The sequence below is a fragment of the Vombatus ursinus genome, unplaced genomic scaffold (genome assembly GCF_900497805.2).
Source record: "Vombatus ursinus unplaced genomic scaffold, bare-nosed wombat genome assembly UNPS02014811.1, whole genome shotgun sequence".
Lineage (NCBI taxonomy): Eukaryota > Metazoa > Chordata > Mammalia > Diprotodontia > Vombatidae > Vombatus > Vombatus ursinus.
This window is the reverse complement of record NW_020954589.1, coordinates 8825683-8844937: the sequence shown is the minus strand read 5'-3', so window position 1 is coordinate 8844937 and position 19255 is coordinate 8825683. Positions and strand designations below refer to the sequence as shown.

The window sequence follows — 19255 nt, the reverse complement described above, 5'->3', positions numbered from 1 at the left end:
TTCTGCCTTCAGAGGGCTGATGGTGAAGTATGGTTCTTGGTTCTTGGCAGAGGTTAAGTGACATAGCTAGTGTCAGAGCCAGGCTTCAAACTCAGGTCTCCAAAATAAAGTTCTTTTTCTACTATAGCAATGAATGGATCCAGGCACTGAGTCAGGGTGAAACCAGAAGTTGCTATAGAAGCACCCACATTTCAGGCAGTAGCTGGAATGAGAGAGGTGAATATCTGATTCCTCATATTATAGTTACTGCCTTAGGGTATAAGGCAGGGGTGTGGTGTAAATACTGAACAACTGGCTATCCACTTGGAGTCCTCCACCCACTAGCCACTTGTATTTCCTATACTTCATTCATTCTCACTGGTGGTCAAATCAGCTCCTTCCTCCCCATGGGTCATTCCCTTCTTTCCAACCTCCCACATATTCTTTACTATTCAACACAGTCATCGTTAGTTTATTAGCATATGATTATCTTCCTCCTTTCAACAGACTTATGTCCTTCCCTCTCTCCACTCTTACCTCCTTTAGGATTTCCTTGATTCAGATCTCTCCATTACTATGTCTCTTCAGCATTTTTATGCAGTTCATATTATAGCATGACGCTGTCTTGTAATATAACCTATTTCCTCTTTCAGGGCCTCTGTTTCCTCATTTATAAAGCAAGAAGTTTGGGTCCAATGATCTCTAAGGTCAAATATTAACCATCCCATCGTTCTTTCTTGCACTTGTCAAAACAGTCAATCAACAAGCATTTACTATGTGCCAAGGCCCTGCCATAATGTTGGGGACACAAAGAAAGGTAAATCCCTTTGACACATTCTAGGAGAGATTTCAATCCAAACATTTATTGAGTGTTTACTGTAACAGCCCAAAAGTTACATTGAGAAAAGTTAATAAATTAACTAAAATAACTATTTATACTTTAATATTAACAATAAGAAAAAAGGATATTGCAAGAATGAACCTTTCTCATCCTAGTCAACCCATATTGCCTTAAGCAAGGACAGATGGTAATAGTTCCCTCCTTTGGTGTCAGCTTTGGCACTAGATCGAGTTTTCTTGACTGCGATCTGTCTGTATGAGAGCTGCATAGCCCTCACTGGAACCTTTTATGGGAACCATGGGCTGCTTTTCATACAGGGTCTCTTACTTGCAAAGGAAAGGAAATGTAGTGCTTGTGGTAGGAATTTAGCACCTTAGCAACCTAGGGGGAAAGTGTAGGTTGTGAGGAAATATATATCTCATGAATGTAAATAAGGGGCCTCACTACATACTGTTTTGTTCTCATAGATATATTGCCTTATAATTTTTTCTAGATGTGTCCTGTTTCCTCAAATAGACTAAAAGCTCTCTGATGGCAGGGACCAGGCCAACTAGTGCCTTAATGGTGGTATGACAAAGTGGGACATCCATTGGACTTGAATCAGACTTGGCTAGATATGTGAGGATGCCCCTTCCTCTCTCAGACCCTTGGTTTCCCCCATCTCTAAAAAACGAGAATAAGACTATCTACCCTATCTACCTCACAGGGTTGTGGGGATCAAACAAAATGATGCAAACATTTTTTTGACTATAAAGCACAATACGTGTGGTGAAATTATTACTTTGTAACAAGTGACACCCCTTCCCCCCACCTCATCCCCTTATGTCTGTCTCATAATCTCTTTAAATTCCCTTGCTCCCCTTCAAACTTCTTTTAGTTTCTTTCAACCTGACCCTACTATTACACTCCTATCATGCTCCTTATTTCCCTAGTTACGTCTCCCCATATTCTTAGACTTTAATCCAAGGGAACATCTACCATAGTCTTATTCTGATGCCTTATTTTGGTGTGGAGGTAAGGCTGGGTTCTTGAAGGTTTTGCTACAAGAGTGATCTGTTTAAACTTTGGCAGGTATTACCAAATTGAAAAGGCTTTCAAAACACAGCCTAACAACCCACTGAGTCTGTTGCATTAGAAGCAACCTAATTAAGTTTGGAGGGGTTCAGACTCTAAAGGTTGGCCACTAGGTAATGCTTTTTTTTTTGGTGACGGTAATAAGAATTGCCATAGGCATGGACAATTTCTGAGCTATATCACTGGAGAGAGCACCTACAGCACAGAAATCAGAGGTTTTCCATAGAATGGTAGTAATGCAAGGGAATGTAAGTAACTGGAAGGGGTTAGCCTGGCTTGCCTATGTTCTTGGCTGCAAGTGTGACAAGGAGTTTTATGGAGATCTGGGACCCTTAGGGAGTCCTGTAGTGTATTTTGTGACCCCTAGGGAGAAGGGAGATCACATTGTCAGAGGAAGTTGGGGATAGCTCTTTGGTACCCAGGAAGAGAGGACCCCAGGTAGCCTCCAGGGCATAATGAGGTCAGACAGAGAATTAAAAGGATGGTGGTTAAGGACCAAGTGCAACTTCTGGAGGTATACTAACACCTCCGTATGTGGTTTCTCTATATCCCAGGCAGGGATACAGGGATTCAGTTTATCTCCCTTGAGGTCTCCTGCAGAGACCAGTGATTCCCAGCTATCCTTGAGACAGCCTCATCAAGCCCCTAAGACAGAGAAAGATGAAGAGGGAGAACTTTTCTCTACCCAAAATGAATACGGAGCTTACTCTCCTTTGGGGAATACTCTTCCTTAGGCACAGAGAACCCCACCCCTTCTAGGCCAGGGGGGGCACTTAGGGGCTCTCACTCCTGGCATGGGCAGGGTGAGCTGGTCATCCCCTTTCTGAGGAAAGACAAGGGGAGAGTAATCATTTGGACCACAAGAAAGTGGTTGCTTTGGGAGTCACTCTGGTCAAAGATAGGATTGGAGTCAGACTCAGTTGCTCCAACTACAGAGAATAAATAGGTCACTCTGGCTGAGATAGAGATTCAATCACTTGGGCAGTCTCTCCAGAATCCTTGGGGGATTCCTGGCTTATGGAAGTTGCCTTAATTGTCAGCATAGGGACCCCTCCAGGACCACAGTCCTCATCTCCATCCTCCCCACCATGTGTGGCACGGTGCCGTAGCAGGTGAGAACTACGGGTAAAGCCACGACCACAGTGCTCGCACCGGAAGGGCCGGTCCCCAGTGTGGCCACGGTAATGTTGTGCCAGGTTGGAGCTATAGCGGAATCCACGCCCACAGTCTGGGCAGCGGAAGGGCTTCTCACCAGTGTGAACACGCTGGTGCTGGACCAGCCCTGAGCTTTGACCAAAGCCTTTGCCACACTGACTACAGCGGTATGGTCGCTCCCCACCATGACCACGCTGGTGGCGCCGCAAGTTGGAGCGGTGGCCAAAACCCTCCCCACACTGGGTGCAACGGAATGGCTTCTCACCACCATGCTGGGCTGCCCGGTGACGGGCCAGTGCCAGAGCCTGAGGGAACAGTAGACCACAGTCAGCGCAGGAATGGACAGGGGGGGGGGGGGGGGGGGGTCCTGTGTGATGGGCTTTTCGGTGTGCCACGAGGCGAGGGTGCTGGCTAAAGCCACGTCCACATTCCCCACAGAGGTATGGTGTCTCTCCAGTGTGTGTCCGAAGGTGGCGGGCAAGATTGGCGCTCTGAGTGAAGCGCTTGCCACATTCAGGACAGGGGAAAGGGCGTTCACCCGAATGGGACTTCTGATGTCGGATGAGACTGGGGTGGCGGCCAAAGCCTCTGCCACAAACAGCACAGATATATGGACGCTCACCTGTGTGGACAGTGGCATGCTGCAGGAGCCCAGAACTCTGGGAGAAACCCTTGCCACACTGGCCACATCGGTAGGGGGGCTCAGGTAGATGTGTACGTCGGTGTCGGGCCAAGTGGGAGCCATGGCGAAAGCTTCGACCACATTGACCACAAGAATAGGGTCGGTCGCCTGTGTGGGAACGCAGATGCAAGGCCAAGTGGGCACCCTGGGCAAAGCACTTGCCACATTCAGGGCAAGGAAAGGGGCGCTCGCCAGAGTGGATCAGCCTATGGCGCGAGAGGTGGGAGCGTCGCGAGAAGCAGGAACCACATTCAGGGCAGGAAAAGGGCTTTGGGGGTGGGGGTGGGGATGCTGGGGGTGGGGGCAGGGCTGGGCCCCGGGGGGGGGGCGGGGGGGGGGGACCCCCCCAGGGCGGGGGGTGGGTTGGGGACTGATTCTGCCTCCTCTTCTTCCTTGGTCCTCATGCCTGTGAAAGAGATAGTGATAAAATGAAGAAAATGAGGAAGGAAACACAGAGGAAGAAGGGGACCTTGTGGTAAACTAGAGAAAGATGAGGGTTCAATCCCTATGGAAGCTGCTCTGCTCCCCTCTCTGCTAGATAGTATTCCTGAAGGGTTTGGAGTGGACCAGGACACCTCACAGAGCAGTTGGTATTCTTGGAGGCAGGAGGAGGAAGGGATGAGGGGCAGAGGTTAGCCTTCTCTACTGACAGCAATGGTAGGGACTTTGGTGATTCCTGCCAATTACTGGGAAGCAAAAGTATAGTTTAGTCTAGTGAGGAGGTGGGAGGTGGACCTCTATTCTTGGGGCAATGTGATACAGTGGGAACAGCAATGGTTTTGGCATTGGAGAACCTCAAGACTCCATCTCCTACCACTTTCTAGCCCTTTGACTTTGGGCAAGTAGAGTCTCCTCTCTAGACCTGTTTTGTCCCCTGTATAATGAGGTTAGACTAGGATATTTCCAAAGCCCTTTCAAGCTCTAAATCCTGGACCTGATGATTCCCTCTCTGGGGTATGAGGAGGATGTGAAGGGTGAAGGCAAAAGAATCTTTTCCCTGCTGGTTACTCACCTGCATAGGGATCTTTTGGAACTCCCCTTTCTTCAGACTCCTGAGACCCTGGACCCCATGGCTCAGCCCCGTGCTCCAGGTGGGTGATCAATTCTGGTTTGGGGATCGGAAATCCTGGGGCAAGAAAGAACAAGATTCGTTATTCTGTCTAAAATATTTTCTCCTCCCAGCCCCTCCTCTAGCTGAATCCTAACCATTCTTCATTCTTCAGCTCAAGTTTCTTCCTCCATGAAGCCTTTCTTGACCACTCAAGATTGCTGTGATTTATTCCTCAGGAATCTTGCACTTACTGTCTATCAGAAGGTACTTAGCATACATCTCATGTACTGTCAGCTTCTGTAGGTCTCATCTCCCCAAATGGGCAATAAGACACCTTTTTGGTGTGTTCTTGTATCCTCTGCATCTAGTACAGATACTTGCAAATTAAAAGTGTTTGATAAATATCTGATTGCTAGCTTCAGGAAGACTCAGGAGATGGGGAAGCAGGATGCTTGAGGGTGAATAGAGACGAGAGGGTTAAGGACCTCTAGGAGGGGTGTAAAATGCTGGCATTCTATGCAGGGAGTTCAGAGATATTATCTCTCAATTTAACATTTAAATTAATTCAATATCCCTTGTAGAATGAATGTCAGAATCAGGGTGGTATTTTTTTTTTTGGTGGTAGGGGGAGTTACTCACCCAAGGAGATGAGGTTCCGGTAGCTCTCCCACATGACATCTCCAAAATACACAGCCATATCTGTGAAAGTCACTGGCATAGGAGGTGGGGGATGAAGGTGAAGAGTGGAAGACAATGAGGGGGAAGGGTGAGAAAAATGAGAAGTAGAGAGTAGAGGAGGATGGGAGGATGTGGGTGACATAGGAGCTGGAGGAGAAGGGGAGGCACAGGGACATGGGGAGGAAGGGGAAGGGCAGGGGGAAAGGGGGACTGTAGGCTGAGCCAGGGTGGAGTAAGAGGGGAGCGGGACCAGGAAGAAAGGAAGGGCCACTAGGAAATTAGGTTTGATGAGGAAGGAGGAAAGGGACACTGGCTCTGGAACCAAAACAGAGAAGAGATAACTCCACCACTTCTCTCTTCTCATGCATGTCTAGTCCTTTTCCCCACTCCTTTCTCTACATCGTCCTGCCCCTCCCCTCACGCCCACCTCTTGAGATTTCTTCCAGGCACCATGAAGTTAGCAAGTTCAGACTGCTGTCGGTCACCAGGCTCAGACTAAGCAAACAACGTCTCAGTTCTCAGAGGGGTCCCATCTTCCCTTCCCCTAGCACAATAGAAACACCACACCTCCCAGATCAGGGACAGAGGAAAAGAAGGCAAGCTGGGGGAGTCAGGAACAAGATGCCTGGGGAGGTAGTTAGAGGCAGGTTGCAGGGTTAGAGGATAGGAACTTGGATGACTTATTAGGAAGCCTGGGGACTGGGAAAGTGCTGCCTGGGTTTGATGTTGGGGGGCTGGAGGAGTATATGTGGTTATTAGAGGACCCTCAAAGTTAGAGAGGACACATGTAGGAGGGTCCCCGGTATTGCAGGTTTCCTGGCATTATGGGAATTGGTGATATTGGGGAAAGACTGGGAGAGTTTGTAGCATTGAGGCATTCCCAGAGGCTATAGTGAGTCTTTGGTTCTGGGGAGGCTCCCTGATATTGGATATCCGGGGTGGGGGGTTGTAGCATGGTCTCGGTATTTAAGAATCCCATAGGCTGGGGGAAGGTACAGGAATTGAGGGAGAGATCTATAGTATTGAGGGTCTCAGGGCTCTTAAGAGGGTTTTGGCATTGAGGGGCTCTAGAGACTGTAGGAAGGTTACAGTAAAGGAGCTGTGAGTCCCCTGTGTTGAGGCTCCGAAAATAGAAGGGTCCCTGTTATTGAAGTTCCCCAAGGGCCGTGGGAGTGTCCTCGAGCTGTAAGAAGATGTCTGATATTGAGGGTCGGAGGCTGTGAGAAGGTCCTGGGTATTAAGGATCAAAAGTGTCTGGGAGTGGTAGGGTCTTGGGTATTGAGAGGTGGGGATGAGTGGGAGGGGCAGAGGCAGGTCTCTGGTAATAAAGGTTTCTGGGGCTGGGGGTGAAGTTTCTAGTATTGAGAGTCCAGGGGCTGTGGGAGGGTTTCAGGAGTGGGAGAGTCCCTGGTATTGAGGGTCGGGGGTAGGGGGTCTACCGAATCGAGGATTCTGGGTCTCGGGAAGGGTCTTTACTATTGATGGTCCAGGGACAGAGGGAGGGTCCCTGGTATTGAGGATCCCATGGGGGTGGGAGGGTCCTCGGTATAGGTCTAGAGGGTGTGGGAGGATCCAGGGTCTAGGGGCTAGGGAAGACTGACGGCTGGGGTCGGGGTATTGGGGAGGGGGCCGGGCGGGCCAATTACCTGCACCACCGACTCGTCTGCCAGCAAGACAGCGGACTGAGCTCAGCCACAGGAATTTGGGGAGGGGGGGAGGGATGAGAGGAGTAGCGGAAACAGGAAGTGAGGGGCAGAGTGCCCGAAGAAGGGGCGGGGGGCCATCAGTCCCTCCCGGAGCCGTCCCCCTTCCCCACCCACTGGACTTCCCGAAGATGGGGATCGAACCCTGACACTTCTTCCAAGCTCCTGCAGCCCAGTCCTGGCTCCGGAGCCCACATTCCACCTAGCTGGTGGGAGGGAAGGGGAACAGATGATTTCCACGCCCCCCCCAACTGCCAGGGGAAGCAAAAACTACAACTCCCACAGACCCTCGGGACAGCAGCGTTCTAGGGCCAGCGATCCCCTACCCCGAGGCCTCATGGGAACCGTAGTCTTAACTACTGGCCCTATCAGGCGGCGTGGGAGGCGGAGCGCCATTGAGCTGGAGCTACCACCAAGGACAAGGAACCTGAAATAGCGGCGTTGCGGCGGCCTCTGCTAGCCAGCTCTAGTTTATTGGGGAGGCATTTGTATCTCTTCCACTTAGCTCCTGCCAGCTTTCAGATTGTATTAGCGTCCTCTCCCAACCCCGTCTCCCAAAATAAGACTAATTTTTTCCCCCCACGGAGGCAGCAATCAAAATTTTTCATGGCCCCTATTTCCCCTTCCTTCTTTGCCCCGTTCCCCCCTCCCCTAACACACAGACAGACACAGATTTGAAAGAAAAAAAGCAAATGCGTTGTTGTTAGGGGAAGGGGAGGTTTTCTTCCCTCCACAACATCCCCGTTACAGAAGGGAGGTGACTGGTGAGTAGAAAAGGAAGGAGTTGGGGGCGCACACCCCACTCTGTACAATATAGAAGAATCTGATATAGACACTTTGTATAAAAGCCACTTGTCCTCATCGGTGTCCTCTCGCCGGCCCGCCGGGCAGGGTAAGGGGGGGGGAGGTGGGGGGAACACAGACCTGGAGGCGGAGCTAGGACATACACACAGAAGCCCTATGACCCCCATCCCCTTGGGTCACTTGGGGTCCTTAGTGGGGGCATAGCACAGCTCCAGGGGTCTGGACACCTTCCAGAACTTCTCGTTCACCAACTCCAGGGTCAGTGAGCCATTCAGGGTCTGGGTATATGGAATAAACCAGAAAGAAAGTGGAAAGAAGGGGAAGAAAAATTGGTATCAGTAGGGAGGGAAGAAAAAAAAAGGAACAGAAGAGAGATATGAAGAAAAATATCCAAGTATGAAAAGAGAAGAGGGAGAGGGATAGGGACAGGAGAAAAGTAAGAATAGAAGACGAAAGTAATGGGAGATAAATGGAAGGACAAGGAGAAAAATGGGAGAGAACAGTATATAGAAAAACTGATTAGTGACAGAGTGAATGGAGCATGTTTTATCTTAAACTTTTCTCTCCTCCCCAACACCTCCCCAACAATCATTCCCTTCCATCCTCTCACCGTGAAAGCTCCTCCCCCAGGTGCGATGTAGATGGTATACTGCTTCTCACTGACACCCTCCAGGCTAGGCAAGGCTGGCTCCTCTGGCCCATCGGTTCCTCCAGTTCCTGGTGCCTCCCCCCCACCTCCCTCAGGTCCTCCAGCTTCTGGGACTCCTCCACCTGGTGCCCCAGGTTCCCCAGCCTCTTGTTGCTGCCTCCGCTCAAGTGCAATCCTTAGAGCCAAGTACTTGGAAAGGTGGTCAACTGTGGCATTTCCCGTTGTCTTCACATATCTGAGGAATTGTAGCAAATGATCAGTGAAAAAAGCAAAGGGCTGAAGTTGTAAACATGATATACTGAATCCCACTCATGGGGTTTTCCAGGAGTGTCTTTTTCTGTTTATAGAGTTTGGAGGTGACCATGATTTTGCATTAGGTATGTTTCTGAGTTTGGGGGAGTCAAAATGCTGGATAGAAACATTGTTTCAGTTATGGGAGGGAAGCCCTGTGACTTTGAGGTACCCCACTTGGTCCCTAATTCCCCAGTTTTTAGACAGTTGCTGGAGGGGTGGGAATCTTCTCACCTAGTCTGACTGTATTCTCCTTTTTCGACCAGCAGAGGATGAGGCCGGAACACAAGCTCGATCTCTCCTCCAGGCTCAGGAGGACTGGGGGCCCCAGGTGGGCTTGGTGGACCCAGGGTCCCCCCACCCAGGGGGGCACCCCGGTCCCCAGAATCCTCAGAGCCTGCTCCCCCTCCTATACCTCCAGCAGCCCCTCCCCCTGTCCCTCCACTGCTACTTCCCACAACTCCTGTTCGATGTCGCTTTGGGGCAGGTCCAGGAGTGGAGTCTGGGGCGGAGTCTGAGCTAACATCTTCCCCATCCCCATCTCCCTCTCCCTCACCAGGCTCTCCCTCCCCACCACTCATTGTTGTTGTCTGGTCTGACTCTGGCATTGGCCTCCTTACACGCTGGGCCCTGTAGAGGCAAAGAACACCAGTTAGGAAATCAGTTATGTAGGAAGGTTATGAAGTAGGAGGTCAGATGTTAGGAGATCAGAGAATCAGAAAGTGAGAATCATAAATTTTTGCCTATTACATGTCCAGAAACCTTCCAGAATTCAGTGCCTAGCACTTCAGTTTGACCACACTCATACCTGTGCATCGCCTGCATTCGGAGCCCCTCCTCAATGCTGGAGCTCAGTGCTTGCTGGTTGTGCAGACGGCTTAAGCGGATGAGGACACGATCCTGATGTGCCTCATATTCTTCTCGACTTGGGTAAATTTTGGAGATCAGTGCATCAAAATTTGGATCAGGCCGAAGAGACCGCTTTGACACCAGCTTCTTCCTACAAGTGGGGCACTCTTTGTTCCTGAGTTGAGTTAGAGGAAAGAAACCACTTAAAATATTAACTGATAATTGGGAGTCTTAGTTTCCCTCACTAAAAAGGGATCATTTAGGATCTAGGAGTTCATCCATGGGGATATAAGATCTCCACAAATGGAAGAGGCATGGAATCTCTCCCCCACATTCCCCAGCGTAGTACATATGTCTCCTGATACCCGCTACGCAGCGCAGTGACAATGCAGTCAGAGCAGAAGCGATGGAGACACTCCTTTGTGGTCATGGTATTCTTCAGCATGTCCAGACAGATTGGACACATGAGCTCTGAATGTAGGGATCGTGGGGAAACAGCAATCTCTGTGCCATCCATGATGGCCTCCTGCAGAAGGGGAGAGAATGACACGCAGGGAGGGGTGAGATGGATAGTGAGACCAGAGTTGATAAGCATAGTAAAGATACAATCTTTGAGTCTCCTAGGAGGGTGGGAATTTGGGTACAGGCAAGATGGGGGATTCACAGGAGATAGTATACATTTCAGGGATGGGGGTGCGTGGCAGAGCTGTCCGTGGGTGGGGATCCCCGCCTCCTCACCTGTGGGGTCCGATGCAGCTCATAGAGACTTAGTTCCCACGTTTTGCTGGCGCTCTGTGCATTCGCTGGGGTCGCCATGGTAACAAGGAGTCGACCACCACCCCCGAGATCCGGGGGCAGACAGAGCCACTAAGGAGCAGTCGAAGGAATCCCTGGGGGTGGGGATGGGAATGGGGGGGAGTGAGAGTCCACCCCGCCTCGCCCCGCCCCTTCTGCACGCGCCCCAGTCCCCGAGGCCCCGCCCCCTTACGTTTCCTTCCCCTCCCCCTCCCCTCCTCCTTTCCCTCACCCCGCCCCCCAGCCCCGGGCCCTCTTCTCGGGCTCGCCCTGCCGCCAGCGTCCCACTCCATCCCTGTGCCCCAGCGCCGTGTACCTCCCGGGTCAAGCTCACTCAGTCCCCGGTCCCTCCCACTCAGGACCCCGGTCCCGGCGCCGCCGGCGCCGCCGCTCCCGCCGCCGCTCCCGCCGCCGCCATGGCTGGGGCGCTCGGGCCCTTGCGTCACTTCCGCCTCCCCATTCCCTCCCCTGTGTGACTCAGAAGGATGGTTACGTCACCGGGCTGCTCGGAACGCGGGTGGAACGTGGAACGAAGGGGGTGCCCCCCTCTTTTGCACACGTGACACACCCTCTCCACGTGTGGGGACGGGCTAGCGTGGTGCTCTCTGCTCCACGTGGGGCTCCTTCCCGCAGCTCCACGCGGGATGGAGACAGGACAGGACGGGACGCGCCTCCACCGGCTTCCTACACTTAAATGTATTGGGGATAGAGGCACGCTCTTCCCCGTGAGGCCTCTTCCTGTCGGAGTGGGCTGGAGATGGGACATCACTTGCCTCCCGTGGGAAGAAAGCGGAGTGGCCTCGGGCTGTCTTACACAGGGGACGAGAATTAGAAGGGCCGCCCGCCCCAAGCCCCCAGCCCTTCTGTGGCTCCCAGCATCCCACCCCCATCGCCTCCACTCCCTGCACCCAGAGTTCAGGCGCCCCCGGGCCCTTGGGCACGCCACGGAGTCCTCCCTCCCACCCCACTCGCTCCGCCTTAGGGATTCCTCTCTTCTGTGTCAGGCGCCCCGGAGTCCCCTTGGCCGCCCTCCTCTGCGAGGCGTGGGGGCCGCGGCTCGGGATGTCCAGACCCAACTCTCGAGGGCCGGAGCCACGAGAATTGCGTTTGGACAATCAGGAGCCGCGGCCCGGGCCGGGGCCCGAGGAGGAGGATGGGTACCCAGGGGATAGAGAGCCCCACCTGTGGAGGGCCGGAGAGAGCGGTGATTGGGGTAAGAGGACCGCCCCGCGGGGAATGGAATGACTGGGGATAAAGAGGGGAGTGGGTAGAGACCTGGACCTGTCTGGGGACAGGAAAGGGAGGGAGGTGATGGGGAGGTAAGGACAAGGAGGGGATCTCAGCTCTCAGAAGTAGTGGGAGCGGGAACACACAGGAGATGGAGAGGAGCCTGGACCCTCGCCCGAGCAGGTACACATGGACCAGAGACCAAGCTGGGGCCGAGTAGGGAAGATGGATGGGGACCGAGCAGGGAATCTTTGCGGAGGTGGGGGAGTTGTTTCTTCTTCCCCCACCCTGCCCCGGTAGACCACCCCTTTCCCCTCCCGGTCCTCCCTCCCTTCCGAGCCCCCCACTTTCCTGTCTTCTCCTTCCGTCCGTGGCCAGTCCTTAAGTGGGCTCCAGAGGCGATTCGCCCCCGGCCCCCTCCTCTTCCCTCCCCATTACCCCTCCTTTCTTTTCTCCCCCGGCCCCTCTTTCATCCCCTCCGGCCCCTTTCAGCGGCTGGCCCTCTCCCCTAATCCTGGCCACCTCCCCTAATCCCCCACCCCCCCACCCCGACCGGCTGCACTATTGTGAAGCATCGAGAAGGGAGGGTGGGAATAGAAGGGGGACTGAGAGAAAAAGGATGAAGGTTGAGGCACCTGTTCTACGTTGTGCCCCCCTTACCAATGCCAGAGTCAAGAGTATGGCCGTGTGGATGCCCTCTCCCCCTCCCTTTTGCGGGACACAGGGATGGGAAAAGTTAGGGGGATTTTGGGGATGTGGGGCACTGTCTACAGGGGTGGGGCCAAGACCCAATCCTTCTGCCGGCACTGTATCCCACATTCTCTCCCTCTCACACCCGGCGGCGGGGGTTGCCCTGGGAAACGAGCCAGTGAATGGGAACAATCCCACCAGGAGAAGAAGGGGAGGAGGAAATGGGGAGGAGTCTGAAGGCCTGGACACAAGAAAGAGCCAGAGGTGGTAGGAAGATTTAGAATTTATTAGGGTCACAGACACCCTTTTCACATAACTTGTCTTCCCAATATACAGTAGCTGGTCCTCCACCCTCTATCTGAGTCGTCCTTTGCCTAGCCATGCTGCTGCTTGGGGGAAGAGATGAGTTCAGTGTCCTGGGACCCTGTGGGAGTTACATGAAGAGACCTCCTGGGAGGGTCAGAAACACAGAGAAACAGAAACAGAGGGAGACAGAAAAAGAAAAGAGTTTGGAAAAGGGATTTCTCTAAGCTTCCACATCATTCCCACTTCTTCAAGACTTCCCCAATCCCCCAAGATTTGTTTCAGAGGTTTCCATTAACTCCTCCCTTATTGGGTCCTGTTTCCAATTCTCTTTTAATCATACCAGTGACCTCCAGAGTGGTCCCTGTGATGTATCCACTGTCATCTGATGCCAGAAATGCCACTACATCTGCCACATCTGGGGAAAGGGTTCAGAAGTCTCATCACTGTTGCCCCTTGGATCTCAGGAATGATTCCCCCCCCCCAAAAATAACCAAGGCAAGGAGCATATAATAACATAACTCCCAACTCTAAGGACATCACCTCACAAACACCCTAGGCCTTGTGCCCAAGGGCATCTTTCAGTCTTTACTTACCTAAACCCCAATTTCTATCTCCCCTTTCCACTCAGTGTTTCCCTTTTCATATTTTCTCCCTTTTCTTTACCCTTGTTTCTCACCCTCAGGAACCCCCAGATGGCCCATCGGAATTTGTGTAATTATCTGAAAGTAGATACAATGGGAATGGAAAGATTTTTATGGAGAAGTGGTTTCTTTGGCCTGGGCTTCTTGTCCAGAATTTTCTCTATGATAGGGTTTGATGGGTAGTGAGGGAGGGTTTAGGTGACCCCTACCCGGTCCAATACTTTCTGTGGTACTTTCTTTGTCATGGGTGTTATGATGAATCCTGGAAGGATGGAGTTACATCGGATTCCATGTCTGTAAGGAGGGAGAATTATCACTAACCCCTGATAATTGCCAGTTCCCCATTCTGACCCTAGTGATTGCCAGGCTGGATATCAATCTAGCTACTATTTTAGCTGATCAGGGATCAAGCATATCCAGGAGGCTAGTTACTTTACTGCTGTAAAAAGCAACCAGCTTAATGATCCCTCTCATCTCCCAGGCTGACCTTCCAAGTTCTCGGGCCACATTTCGGGTCATTCCTTCCACTCCAGCTTTGGATGCTGCATAGTTTGTCTGCCCCAGGTTCCCTACCTGTGGATGAGTCATGGTTAGAGATCACAAGGAAAGTATCCCTCTCCTCCCTTTTGCCTTTTCCCAGGCTGACCTTTCCTACGATACTGCTGATGTTAATGATGGAGCCACCACTGCCACTGGATACCAGAGCTCTAGCTGCAGCCTGAGTGACCAAAAAGGTGCCCTGAAAATGAAGGGAAAGGATGGCAAAGGTGGTGGGTGGTCACAGCACTTCTCTTACTTTGGGAACCTCCTCCCATTCCCTTCTAGGCAGGTAAATCAGGTCAGGGTCAGGATGACCATGGGACATGAAAGGTTCATCGGTCAAGACCTTGAGGTTGACAGCAATGACTTCATCCCAGTAATCCTCAGGCATTCGAAGCAAAAACTCATCCCGAGTGATCCCGGCACAAGAGACCACCACTGATGGTGGGCGCGAGAAGCAGGCCTGGGAGAGGCAGGAAGGGCACGAGGTTACTGGCAGAAAAGCACAAAAACAGACTGCGAGAAATAGACACGCAATAGCAATTGCTTCTCCCTTTCCCACGCATGGGCTGTGCAAACTCACTCTCACCTGGATTTGCTCTATCAGCGCCTGCACTGCCCCTGCCTGGGCCACATCCGCCTGGAAAGCAGCGTGACACCCTGGGCCAGCCCCAGCGTCACGCCCTGTCCCCACCAGAAGCCGTATAGTTTCCTCGGCCGCTGCCCCATCCCGGTCACTTGCAGCCACGAGAGCCCCTTCCCTGGCCAGGCGCAGGCTGACTGCCTGGCCGATGCCACTGCCTGCACCTAGGAAATGGGGGGGGAGGAAGTAGTACAAACGCCGGTCCTGGGATGCGGGCCAAGGCAAAAGGGTGGACACAGGCGTCGGGGGGGAGGGTAGATCCGGGAACGCTCTAGGACCCAACACTGGGCACTTCAACCTTGGAGCCAGAGCCAAGGAGGGCAGGGGAATATGGGCACCAGAACACCTCCCTCGCACGACCCTCGAGTGACGTCACCGTGCCCGAATAAGGGCTTCCCTTTTAGTGGGGAAGGCAGGGGGCGAGGAGTGCGGTAGGGTTCCCTAACCTGTGACCAGAGCGAGCACGGAACGCAGCTTGGCCGCCATAGTAAAGAGAACTTCGGCCCCAAACCAATGGGAATAGAAAGGGCGGGGCTGAGAACTTGGAGCCAATCAGAAGAGAATGGATGCGCATTAGCTCTACGGAGTACAAGCCCCAGGGAAGAAGAGACACTTCTCCCAGGACGAGAGGCTGGGGAGCACATGCGCCCCCTTTTCCCCGAAATTAAGACAAGAGACCAGATGGGGTGAAAGAGCCGGTGCCTTTATTTCCGGTCACCACCCTTCCCCAACCCCCGCCCCCCCATCGATATAAAAAAAGCAAAAAACTAAACAGGTATAAGATCAATACCAAGTCCACCCCCACCTCCCAATCACTGCACACGATTTACCTAAATCCTGACTCCTCCCCTCCACCCCCTCGGTCTAGGGCTCAGGCCTTTGAGAAAGGCACACCCTCGTCAAGAGGAAAGATGGGAGGAGCAGCTGGGGGCAGCTTGGTCCCTTGAGAACAGGTATGGGGGACACAGGTGATAGGCATCCCTATTCTGTGGCTCCCTCTTCCTTTCTTCTTGGGTCTGGCCCTTCTACCATGGCCACATTTAGCCATGCCACCTAAAACCCAACTCCACTGTCAGTCAATTCTCAATACTACAGCCATTCTAGAGTCTCATTCTCAAGTCTACTGCTCCCTGAGACCTTCAGGCCTATAGGGCCAACCCAAGTTCATTGCCCCTCTAGACGTTTACCTTTCTGGTACTTGGCTGCTCCTCCCTTTGGTTTGTGGACCCCATCCAAGTCAAACTGCCCTCCAAGGTTTAGGGGGAGGGGTCTCCCACCTCTCATTCGAGGTAGGCAATCAGCACCATCATAGCAACTCCACCCAACAGCCCCAGAACCTCCAGCAAGGACTGCAGGGGAGAAGCCTCCCTCAGCAGCTCAGGCAATACAGACACAGTTGCCACATAGATGAAACCACCAGCTGTAAAGGGGAGGACCCAACCTGGGCCGCCACTACTACCAGCAGCACTGTTTCCCTGGGACCCTCCTTCAGCCAAGAGTGCACAGGTTGTGCCTGCTAGGGCCCCCAGTGCTGTCAGCAGTTGAAGACGCATCGCCTGAAGTGAGGGTAGGGGATTTGGGGAAGAGAAAGAAAAAGAAACTTTCAAAATCATCCCTGGTGAGAAGGCTTGTAGTATAAAGGCAAGAAAAGGAACTTGGAATGTTTTAGTTTGTTTTTCACAGTCTAGAGTCTAAAGAAGTCAAAAGGTAGAAACAATTTGTATACCAGAGAAAGACAGAGAAAGTACGGAGACTACTGCTTGAAATAACAGAGAGAAACAAAGAATACAGGGAAGCTAATTTCTCAGGATTTTAGGGAGGTGATGTGGGGGGATGGGGTCAGAGGCAGTGGCAAGGAATGAAGAATGACAGAATGAAGGAATTCCTCCAGGGGCACCTGGGAGGAATAGATGCCTATGGAATGTTCCTGATTCCTCCAATTACTGACCTGCCTCTTGCTGCAGCCAGACTGCACAAGGATGGCAAAATCCCCAACTTCATGGGGCACTTCATGTAGCAAGACAGTCAATGTGGTCAAGATCCCTAGTCCACGGCCCCCTCGGAAAGAGGCCCCAATTGCTAGACCATCGGTGAAGTTGTGAGCCAAGTCAGCAGCTAGGTTCAGGTATCCAGACACACGCATGTCTGGACAGGAGAAGCAAGGAAGGCGAACTGAGTAAGATACTCCAAACTTTCTCAGCCACTTCTATAGCTACAACGTTCACCCTGAAATGACCTTTAGATAAACAATATCTAAGCGCAGCGACCAAACTAACAGTAAACAGTGGCTCATGAAAATACCACCCCTCCCCAAAACTGTCTCCAAACTCCTTTCAGAATGTTTCAAGCACCATCGCTGGTCCCTCACCTGAGCCCCCTTTCTCCTCTTCAGATTTAAGCTGTTTCACTGCACCATCACTGGGTTCTTTGCCTGCTCCTCTTCTCCTCCTTGCCCCTCCAATTTCTTTCTCTTTCTCTTCCTCATCTGAGCTCTGTTTTTCCTTTGAGGATTCTGAGGAAAGAAAAGAGTGATCAGAATGAAGAAGAAATCTCCCCAATTCATTTACAGACAGATTCAACCCTAAGTCTGGAAGATTCCTAGATATCCACCACCTCCCTGAGATCCCAAGGCAAGAGAATGCATTGCAAGGGAAGGAGGCATTTCTAAATCTTACCACATTGGCCATGCTCGTGTCCATGTCCATGTCCATGTCCATGTCCCCCCTTCACATGTGTCACAAATTTCTCCACCACAAGAAAGGCAACAATTCCACCGAGAACCCAGAGCCCAACAGAAAGAATGGGGCCCTGGTCTGAGGGCAGGGAGACAGAAGGAGGATACTAAGATAGAAAAATAGTACACTGATTCCCCTCCAAATCCTCTGGCATAAAGTTGGGGAAAGTGGGGGAGATGGTCAAATACCCTCCCCCCTACCTCAGACCCAGACTTTGCCCCATTCCTCCCCCCATTCCCTCCTCACGGCTATGGGAGTGTCCATGTCCTGGCCTTTCCTCAAGTTGAGATTCTACATCCCCATGATGAGAATGAGGTTCTGAGGAAAGAAGGTCAGAAACATCAAGCATATGATATAAATATCACAGCTAATAAGGAGACTCAAAGTGTGAGGCAGAGTAAGATTGAAAGGAAATGAAGGTTAGAGGTCAGAGATCACTCACCCAGTGCATGAGGTATGAGATGCAAGAAGGCATCTCCCAGAAGGCCCCCTGAGGCAAAGCTGAGCAGGATTTGCAGGAGTGATCGGTGCTGGGGGGAATTGGATTCCACAGGCACAAGGAATAGGATGAAAAATGGTGCCGCTGAGATCAGCACTGTTGCCCCCAAAGCCTAATAAGTATAAATTTGGGGTTAAGGAAATAAGTCATGGGTGTGAGCTAATTACTACATAAGGGTAAGATCCCATACCCCACAACCCCTTCCACTATACCCACTATTCTCTGGAAACTCACATATGCCCAAAGACTGAATGTGTCCAAGTCCTGCCCACTGCCTAGAACCTCAGAATCCCCAATGCCTTTAGGGCTTTGTCCATATTCATGAGCATGGCTGTGTCCATGGTCATGAGTGTGATCTCTGTGTCCATTTCCTTCACGTGAATGTCTACTGTGCAAAGGGTCAGACTCATAATAAAAGTTTTCATGTGTGTGGCCATGGTGTCCTGGTGCATGGCTGTGACCATGATGGAAATCATCATGCAAATGTCCACGGCCATGATGCTGGAAATCTTCATGGGAGTGCCCATGGCCAGGATGGTGGAAATCCTCATGTGAGTGCCCATGGTCATGCCGGTGGAAATCCTTGTGTGAGTGCCCATGGCCAGAATGATGGAAATCTTCATGCATATCTTCATGCAGGTCTGTGCGGCCCCCAAGTCCTGACACCAGCAGCTCTAAGGCAACCCAAGTCACCAACCCCACAGCTGCCCAGCATCTGGCCCCTGGGACTCCGTGGGCCATCGCGAATATCTAGAAAGAAAAGAGAGAGTGACCCTTCCGGGTCCATCCAGCGGGTCTATTCCCCAGTGTGGTTGCTTTTCTGTAGCGGTCTGTAGTCTTTCAGACTCCTCCACCCCCGCCCCCTCCCTGGGCTCTCTGGTCCCCGGTAAAGTCTCGCTAGTCTTCAGGAATTCCAGTTTAATGTTCCCTCTGGGCCACCGTCTCTACGGCACCCGGAGAGGATAAGGAGACTGTGAATGCAAAGGGAGGCTGCGGTCTCACCGGCTCTGGGGTCTTCTTTCTCTCCGCTTCACACAGTCGGACGTGGCACTCCCGCGTTCCCCGCTCCCGCGAGAAGAGGAAGTTCCACCCTTTCTCCGCCCCTTTCCTTCACCCGGACAGCGGTTCTCACAGCTGCAGCTAGGGGAAATTTGTCCCTTGGTACGCATGCGTATACGAAGGCAGTGGGCCAGCCGGAAAGAACGGAACGGCCTCCTCCACCTTGGTGAAGGGCGGAAGCTAACCCAGAGGCTTCCTGTTCTTAGCTAGCTGGCTGTCGCCACTGTGCTGCCATTTTGGTATAGGGCAAAGTGAAGTACCTTGTTCCGCCAGATCTGGCGCCCCATTCCAAGACCCTGGCAGTATCCGTCCTTCTCTCCCGACCCCAGAGTTCTGTAGGTATCGTCCCCCAAGTCCTTCCACA

General features: G+C 52.2%; 3 protein-coding genes and 1 pseudogene across 6 annotated transcripts; all 4 read right to left on the bottom strand.

The window, feature by feature from the left end:
- Positions 1–837: 837 nt before the first annotated feature.
- On the bottom strand, positions 838–7352 carry LOC114053328 (annotated as a pseudogene).
- Positions 7353–7836: 484 nt separating this feature from the next.
- On the bottom strand, positions 7837–10950 carry RING1 (ring finger protein 1). Its single transcript, XM_027876280.1, has 7 exons — positions 10868–10950; positions 10495–10646; positions 10122–10282; positions 9716–9931; positions 9142–9537; positions 8578–8851; positions 7837–8245 (listed from the first exon to the last, which is right to left on the bottom strand). The coding sequence occupies exons 2-7, from the start codon at positions 10570–10572 to the stop codon at positions 8144–8146; spliced, it is 1227 nt and encodes a 408-aa protein (XP_027732081.1). The 5' UTR covers positions 10573–10646; positions 10868–10950; the 3' UTR covers positions 7837–8143.
- Positions 10951–12733: 1783 nt separating this feature from the next.
- Positions 12734–15241, bottom strand: HSD17B8 (hydroxysteroid 17-beta dehydrogenase 8). 4 transcript variants are annotated; one of them, XM_027876285.1, is made up of 9 exons: positions 15045–15231; positions 14545–14762; positions 14302–14418; positions 14062–14154; positions 13903–13988; positions 13625–13709; positions 13451–13493; positions 13115–13189; positions 12734–12918 (listed from the first exon to the last, which is right to left on the bottom strand). In XM_027876285.1, the coding sequence occupies exons 1-9, from the start codon at positions 15082–15084 to the stop codon at positions 12902–12904; spliced, it is 774 nt and encodes a 257-aa protein (XP_027732086.1). In that variant the 5' UTR covers positions 15085–15231; the 3' UTR covers positions 12734–12901. The 4 variants fall into 4 exon arrangements, 3 of the variants coding, with proteins under 3 accessions (XP_027732086.1, XP_027732088.1, XP_027732087.1); XR_003570370.1 differs by lacking the exon at positions 13451–13493 and having other exon boundaries at positions 15045–15233; XM_027876287.1 differs by lacking the exon at positions 13451–13493 and having other exon boundaries at positions 13653–13709; positions 15045–15241.
- Positions 15242–15346: 105 nt separating this feature from the next.
- Positions 15347–18967, bottom strand: SLC39A7 (solute carrier family 39 member 7). Its single transcript, XM_027876277.1, has 8 exons — positions 18835–18967; positions 18067–18582; positions 17776–17944; positions 17580–17651; positions 17274–17411; positions 16967–17110; positions 16547–16743; positions 15347–16154 (listed from the first exon to the last, which is right to left on the bottom strand). Exons 2-8 carry the CDS (start codon positions 18571–18573, stop codon positions 15879–15881), a joined length of 1503 nt encoding a protein of 500 aa, XP_027732078.1. The 5' UTR covers positions 18574–18582; positions 18835–18967; the 3' UTR covers positions 15347–15878.
- Positions 18968–19255: the final 288 nt, after the last annotated feature.

Coding starts and splice junctions, on each gene's coding strand:
- RING1 (XM_027876280.1), bottom strand. CDS start 10,572: ATGGCGACCCCAGCGAATGCACAGAGCGCCAGCAAAACGTGGGAACTA. Junction 9,932..10,121: donor GTCACTGCGCTGCGTAGCGG/GTATCAGGAGAC, acceptor AACTCAACTCAG/GAACAAAGAGTGCCCCACTT. Junction 8,852..9,141: donor GGAGAATACAGTCAGACTAG/GTGAGAAGATTC, acceptor ACAATTCCTCAG/ATATGTGAAGACAACGGGAA.
- HSD17B8 (XM_027876285.1), bottom strand. CDS start 15,084: ATGGCGGCCAAGCTGCGTTCCGTGCTCGCTCTGGTCACAG. Junction 13,989..14,061: donor TCAGCAGTATCGTAGGAAAG/GTCAGCCTGGGA, acceptor ACTCATCCACAG/GTAGGGAACCTGGGGCAGAC. Junction 13,710..13,902: donor GTGGCCCGAGAACTTGGAAG/GTCAGCCTGGGA, acceptor CCCTCCTTACAG/ACATGGAATCCGATGTAACT.
- SLC39A7 (XM_027876277.1), bottom strand. CDS start 18,573: ATGGCCCACGGAGTCCCAGGGGCCAGATGCTGGGCAGCTGTGGGGTTG. Junction 16,744..16,966: donor AGAGGAGAAAGGGGGCTCAG/GTGAGGGACCAG, acceptor TCTCCTGTCCAG/ACATGCGTGTGTCTGGATAC. Junction 16,155..16,546: donor CTGGCTGCAGCAAGAGGCAG/GTCAGTAATTGG, acceptor CCCTCACTTCAG/GCGATGCGTCTTCAACTGCT.